This window comes from Anolis carolinensis, unplaced genomic scaffold (genome assembly GCF_035594765.1).
Source record: "Anolis carolinensis isolate JA03-04 unplaced genomic scaffold, rAnoCar3.1.pri scaffold_23, whole genome shotgun sequence".
Classification (NCBI taxonomy): Eukaryota; Metazoa; Chordata; class Lepidosauria; order Squamata; family Dactyloidae; genus Anolis; species Anolis carolinensis.
In genome coordinates this window covers 608440-616053 of record NW_026943832.1, presented here as the reverse complement: position 1 = coordinate 616053, position 7614 = coordinate 608440, and the positions used below count along the sequence as shown (strand labels likewise).

General features: G+C 40.7%; 1 protein-coding gene across 1 annotated transcript; it reads left to right on the top strand.

Annotated features, from left to right (window-relative positions):
- Positions 1-1002: 1002 nt before the first annotated feature.
- On the top strand, positions 1003-1650 carry LOC134294799 (cyclin-dependent kinases regulatory subunit 2). Its single transcript, XM_062966528.1, has one exon. The coding sequence runs from the start codon at positions 1264-1266 to the stop codon at positions 1501-1503; it is 240 nt and encodes a 79-aa protein (XP_062822598.1). The 5' UTR covers positions 1003-1263; the 3' UTR covers positions 1504-1650.
- Positions 1651-7614: the final 5964 nt, after the last annotated feature.

The following is a 7614-nucleotide window of genomic DNA, read 5'->3' as shown; positions in this document are numbered from 1 at the left end:
TAGACCACGGCATATAAAGGAGAAGGGACACTAGACAACCATTTGGAGAAATGCTGGCAAAGGCGGAGGAGTCCCACTGTCTTTGATGATTCCCCCCTCCGAGTTATAAAGGCACCCTCCGCGTAAGCGTGCAGAGGGCTAGGGGACCCAAAGGCGGCCGTCCCATGGCCACTGCGGCAACCACACCCGCTCTAGCCGATGGGACACTGAAAGATGAAAATTTAGAGAAGTTCTGGCCAAGGTCGAGGTGTAGTAATTCCAGCGGATAAAGACATCCTCAAAGGTTCAGATGGACAGATACCTCTGGAAAGTGAGAGTCTGGCGTATTCCTACACCTAAAATGATTATCTGAAGTATCCACATCAAATATAACAGTGCTCTTTCTGTACAGGAACTGCGAGGATCTGGAGAAGACCTAACAGTCATGGCTCATGATGGTAATATTTTTTGCCCCCCCTCCCCCCCAATAAAAAGGGAATTGAATGAAATCCGAACAGAACACAAAGAGGAAGCATTTCCTACCTTGGCTTTTATGGTCTAATTTTCCACAGAATATCCTTCTACCTCTACAGAGTCAGTACATGAGAGAAAACGTTTTGTAACTTCCGAATACAGAGATGGGCCAAAAGTATATTAAGTTCAACAGGGACAAATGAAAGATACTTCTGTCCGCGATGGCTGTTCGGCAGTGGTACTGTCTCCCCCGGATTGTGTTGGAGGCCCCTTCTTTTGAAGCTTTTAAGCATAGGCTCGATGGCCATCTGTCGGGGATGCTTTGAATGAAACTTCCTGCGTTTTTGTTGGGGGATAACTCGATGGCCCATGAGTTCTATTCCAACTCTACTTTTCTATGATTCCATGATTAAATGATTCGGGAAACGGCCCCTTGAGATGGATGAACCCAAAAACGACAGCGGGCAACGTTGAGTGATGAAAAAGAGGAGAAAGGAAGGGAAAAGAGAGAGGAAAGCATTGTAGGATAGAGGAGAGAGTTGTTGGACATAGTCCAAAGGGCCCACCCCCCCGCCCGGCCGCCCAAAAAATTGGCCAAAGTTACTCTGAAGCAGAGTTGCTTAAAGGAGGAGAACTGTTGCTCTAAGAGCAGTCGGTCTCAAAATCCAAATCTGGGAAATTCAACACAGGAAGGTTGGCCTTCAGGAAAACAAGTTTCTCAACTGTTTGAGGGTTAACCGCGGTGAGGTGGTTTCGGCTGAGAGACGGAGCGGGGCGTGATAGGCCTTCGTCTTGTTTTTCTTCCTCGCCATGGCCCACAAGCAGATCTATTATTCTGACAAGTACTGCGACGAGAACTACGAGTACCGACATGTGATGCTGCCAAGAGAGCTCTCAAAACAAGTACCGAAAACTCATTTAATGACTGAAGAGGAATGGAGACGACTTGGTGTTCAACAGAGCCTTGGCTGGGTCCACTACATGATTCATGAACCAGAACCACATATCCTCCTTTTTAGAAGACCACTTCCAAAAGGCCAGCAGAAATGACTTCTCTCAACTTCTGGAATATTGTGTAAAAATGTATATATGTTGGTAGTATTCAGTGAATACTTGAGAATGTACAAATACGTCATTACCTGTGCATGAGCTGTATTATTCACAGCAACAGAGCTCAGTAAAGTGCAAACGAAGTAGGCTGCTATGGTCAACTGTTTGAGGGTCCAGCAAGCTGCGGTGGGGCGTGACTACTTGGCGACTTTTCGAATGTGAAACATGGTATGGAATGAACTTTTGCCTTGGCTGCCTTCCAGATCAGGCTTATAACCAGCCTATTATGGGCCACAAATTAAAGAAAATTCAATCCCATTTAAGCACAACATGAACAGTTTTGATGCAAAAACCATAAACTCTGTTTATTAAACTCTACGATCCAAACTTTAGAACAACTTGCAAACAATTGAAGGTTAGACCACAGTAATAATAACCAATTCTATTCCTTTCCAAAATATACACATAAAATAGTATCTTTCTTTCCAATAGCATATAAACTTTTTCTTTGTTTACAAAACAAAATTCTAGACAGTAGCCATTTAGAAGATATTTCTATATTTTCCCTGCAAAGGATAGGGCTGCATCCCTCTGGAGACACACATGATAACCCGGACATGATATAAGGCACTTATATACGTTAAATAAACATGATGTCATTGCATATATAAAAGAAGCATGATATTAGGCAATTATAGTTGCAAATAATATAATTAAATATGTAAAAATTATACATCCATACATAAAAGAAACATGTAAAGTAACTGCATATATAAAACACAATATAAAATATGATATAAGGCAATTACTGATGTAAAAGGAACGTGATATTACATATGTAAAAAACATGATTATATGTATAAAAAAGCATGATACAAGGTGTCAGGATCTAGGCTGCTGGGCACCAATAACCATACACTGAGGCCAGATTCTATCTAATTCTTTATTAAAGGAATATATAAAGTCAATAAAAACAAGTGTAGAATAAAGTTCAGAAGCAGACCTCATTCCCTGAAAACTACTACCACCTAGTTACCTCTCCTCTACTACAAAGTAGAAACAGCTCTAAGGAAGCATTAAAACCAAAGCAGAAAGGAGATCAAAGCGTGCCAAGAAAAAAGAGGGGTTTTAAAAGGTAGCTTAGGGAGGATAGCTCAGGAGGTCATCTCATTGTTCTTCCTTACCTGGAAATGGGAAGCCTCCTCAAAATGCCTTGGAAATAGTGTGTGGCACCCGAGAGAGAAAGCATGTGTGCCTGCCTGCTTGCAGCACCTTTCCTTTCCTGAGTAGGAAACAGCTTTAAGAAGTTGCCTCCTTTAAATGCCTTCATCTGGGAGAGAAAGTGTATCATTATTATTATTATTATTATTATTATTATTATTGACTTGGAAAAAGTGTGTGGTACCTGAGGGAGAAAGTGTGTGCATCTGCCTACCTGCCTGCAGCTCCTCTCCTCTCCTCCTCTAGAGTAGGAAACAACTTTAAGAACTTGCCTCCTTTAAATGCCTTGGAAAGAGTGTGTGGCACCTGGGAGAAAAAGCGCTGTGGCACAGGCTGGTTAGCAGCCAGCTGCAATAAATCACTATGACCAAGAGGTCATGAGTTCGAGGCCAGCCCAACAATTAAAATAAGTAATAGCCCCTGCTCGTTGTTGACCTAAGCAACCCAAAAGATAGTTGCACCTATCAAGTAGGAAATTTAGGTACCACTATATGGGGAGGCTAATTTAACTAAAATTTACGACACCATATAGCTGCTACCAGCTGTGGAAAGGAATGAGGAAGTCGGTTTCACAGTGGATGATGAAGCAGCTGCTCCCCCTGTGGCTGAAATTGAGCATACCCTCAGGAAGCTGGAAGCTGGAGAAGTTTAAATTGCCTCTGTGTCTGTCTCTGTCTCTGTGTTCATATGGCATTGAATGTTTGCCTTGTATGTGTACAATGTGATCCGCCCTGAGTCCCCTTCGGGGTGAGAAGGACGGAATATAAATACTGTAAATAAATAAATAAATAAGCCTGCCTACCTGCCTCTCCTCTCCTCCTCTTGAGTAGGAAACAGCTTAAATGCCTAAAATGTTGGGAAGGGGAGCCTGGGAAGTCTCCCCCCCCCCCAATAATGGGTCGCATAGAAAACTAATCTTTTGGCTCCCCAGAGCGAAAACAGATGTATGCCTTCCTGAATTTGGGAGTCTCCTGAAAAAAACCCGGGACACAAAATAAATCATGGTTTACCTGGATTGCACAAGCCTAGTAGGCACTGCATAAACTGCCTCTCCATTCCATCTGTGATAATACTCTTCCATTATTTGGGGGAAACAGATGAGGGTAAAGAAAGGGTTCATAATTCAAACAGCCATTTTATTTTTTTATTTACAGCATTTATATTGCATTTTATTCTGTATCTGTATCTAGAGAGATTTGGTAGAAAGATGAACAGAGAAAGAAGTTGATAGCTTAAATGTACTCCATCACTTACATCAGAGCCAGGTTAATGCAGGAATAAGGATGTAATGGGTTAGGTTAAATGTAGGCGTCAACTTGTGTAGTGGTTTGTTTATTGGATTACAACTCTGGGGAGTAGGTCAAATCCCTGCTTGGTTATGAAAATCCAATGGACATTCCTGGAAAAGTCCCCCAAAATCCTGTGATCGCCATTAGTAGGACACAAATTGAAGGCACAACAAGAAGAAATCATGTAGAAACAACAGAGATCACAAGAGACATTTGTCCAGTAAGGGCGGCCATTTTGGGAAAACTGTGTAAGCTTCAAGATGCTTCCAAAATAAAAGTTACCCCAAAAAAACAGTGGCACAAGGCACAAGAGAAAGAGAAGAGACTTTAAGAACTTTGGATTGATGGAGAAGGAACAGAAGTGTTTCTTGCCTTACCATCCCTAAGGAAGCCTGGTCATAGGCTAGACAAAGAGGTCCAGACCCCCAGCTTCAGCAGAACATGCCAAGACTTATACCGTGTCTACACAGATCCATCTTGAACCCATGGGATGTATGGCCAGTTCTGCAGTAGAAGTGGTGCTTTGTGTAATTAAGAACCATAGGTTATTCAGGGCCCTTCTACACAGGCCCTAAAATCCAGCATCTAGCCACCAGGATAAAGAGGAGGGTGGCTAGATGATGTTTGCCAAAAATGCATGCTGAATTGCATCATCAGTTGCAAAGCACACCTTTAAAAGGTGTGCTTAAAATCTAACATTGCCCAAAAAATGTGCATATTTGCTTCACTGGATATCTCTGCACTCAAGAAAAACACTGGACTTGCTTGCGATATCCTGGTGTGGATTGCTCCAGCACATGTGCACACTTTAAAATCCCAAAACAGCTGATGCAGGCGGACACACAGATGGCTAAATGAAAGCACAAATGGAAAGCAATTCCCATGAGAACTCTATACAACAATTCCTTTGTTCTCATATTTATGAAATTACACAGAGCTTGCATTTACACAGTGGGCACCAGCATGGCAGGCAAGTGACCTCAAAAGGAAGCAGGGTTTAAGAGGGCAAACATAAAGGCAGAAGGCGGTTGAGGAGAAATAATGACAAGAAATCTGCTTATGTGCATATTCATTCATATATCCGCATCAGCACTTATGAGATCCAGCACATCTTGGAGATTCAAAAAAAAATTAAAAGAAAATAATTAAAAGTCTTGCAGATTTCTAAAATCTACGACAAACAAACCTTTCAGGACGCTAGGAGAAAGTGATAAGAGAAGGAAGAAGCTGGAACATTTTAAAAGCAGATGAAACAGTGGGATAACAGAGGATTAATCCAGACAGTTGGATTGTGACTATGTAAACCCAAAAGGATTTTCCCCCAAAATGGAATTATAAATGCTTTGTACAGCAACAGTGTTTCCCACAGCTACAGTGTTGTGTCATCTGTGTTCTTTATAGCATGAACAAAAATGTGAAGCCTGGCTTTTTCCTCCCTGAGTGATTTGTTTGTTGGGAGGTGTTAGCTGGCCCTGATTGTTTCCTGTCTGGAATTCCCTTGTTTTCAGAGTGGTGTTGTTTGTGATATTTTATGTGCTTCTACTGTCCGTGGCCCTGAGAAAACAGAGGATTTGCCAGACTTTGATGATGGGAATACTTTGTTGGGAGGTGTTAGCTGGCCCTGATTGTTTCCTGTGTGGAATTCCCGTTTATTTACTGTCCTGGTTTTAGAGATTATATTGTTCTGCATTATTCTATCCCATAATTATTTTATATTAAAGTAGAATCTCACTTATCCAACATTTGCTTATACAATGTTCTGGATTATCCAACGCAGTCTGCCTTTTCATAATCAATGTTTTTGTAGTCAGTGTTTTAAATGATATTTTAGTAGTAAATTTGTAAATACAGTACAGTAGAGTCTCACTTATCCAACATAAACGGGCCGGCCGAACGTTGGATAAGCAAATATGTTGGATAATAAGGAGGGATTAAGGATAAGCCTATTAAACATCAAATTAAGTTATGATTTTACAAATTAAGCACCAAAACATCATGTTAGACAACAAATTTGGCAGAAAAAGTAGTTCAGTACACAGTAATTCTATGTAGAAATTACTGTATTTATGAATTTAGCACCAAAATATCACAATATATTGAAAGCATTGACTACAAAAATGCGTTGGATAATCCAGAACGTTGGATAAGCGAATGTTGGATAAGTGAGACTCTACTGTAATTACTACATAGCATTACTGCGCATGGAACTACTTTTTCTGTCAAATTTGTTGTATAATATGATGTTTTGGTGCTTAGTTTGTATAACGATTACCTAATTTGATGTTTAATCGGCTTTTCCTGAATCCCTTCTTATTATCCAACATATTCACTTATCCTGCCGGCCTGTTTATGTTGGATAAGTGAGAGTCTACTGTATATTGATAATCTTATATTCTCTGCTTAGAACTGGATTATATGAGGCCCCTTCTTCACAGCTATATAAAATGCACACTGAAGTGGATGATATGGTAGTGTGGAGTCAAGATAATCCAGTGCAAAGCAGATAATATAAGATTATAAATGGGTTATATAGCTGTGTGGAAGGGCCTTGAGTCTACACTGCCATATAATCCAGTGCAAATTAGATAATCTGTGGAAGAAGTCTAAGTGAGGCCTAAATCTGCCTGTCCCCTAACTGAAACCTGGCTGTCCCTTGGTTGCTAGGCAACCAAGTGGGCAGAGATTAGCCCTCTAAACTGGCAGCAATTGGATAAAAAAAATTATTGCTCTCCCTCTAATTAGGACTTTATTTTTTTCTTTTTGTTGTATCAACCTAGAGGCGTGGATGATGGGTTGTGCTGTCAAATTTCGAGGTTGGGGGGCCTGTACTTTTGTTGTTTTGTGAGTCGCCATTATGCCATCACTCTTTTATATATATAGATTAACCCTTTCAAAACCCTTCAGTCTAAATTCCTGCACACATTGCTGGAGGTCTCTCCTTGTGCTTTAACTGCTGCAGTCCACCTGGAGATGGGTCAAATTTTGATTGAGACCCAGATATGGATCCTTAAGACCCACTATTCATTTTTTTTGTCCACTGGGCCTGGCCCCCCTCACTTTAATAGACAATTTTCAAACAAAATGGAAATGTATGTTTCAGGAGAAGCTGAGAAGCTTGAGGCTTTCCAACTCAAGCTTTAATGACCCTTGGATTTGACAAAGCCAAAGCCAACATTAAGCAACATATCTGGGTATCTCCTACCATGAGCCCATGCAGTTTGGAAGAACTGGAAACTTACAGGCATGTCCTATTACATGTCCTATGTCAAGTGTCATAGACAGAACACCACCAAATAGAGTACAACACAGTTTATTGAGGTTACAGAACTAAAAAATGCCCGTAGGAAACAAAGGACTAGGCAAACACTTGTCTTCAGTGTGAAAAGTAACAGAAACAGCTTCGTTTGAATTAAAACAGTTCGAAAGGATAAACCGGATTAAACAGGAGTTTAATCCGGATTAAATCAAAAGTGCTTACTTCAGCCTGGCAATTTAAACAAACAAAAGTTGGTAAACAGAGGTCAAAATGAACACAAAAAACTGGCAGCAGATTCCTCTCTGCTACTCAAAAGCTACAGATGAGTAACTCAGGCTGTTTACT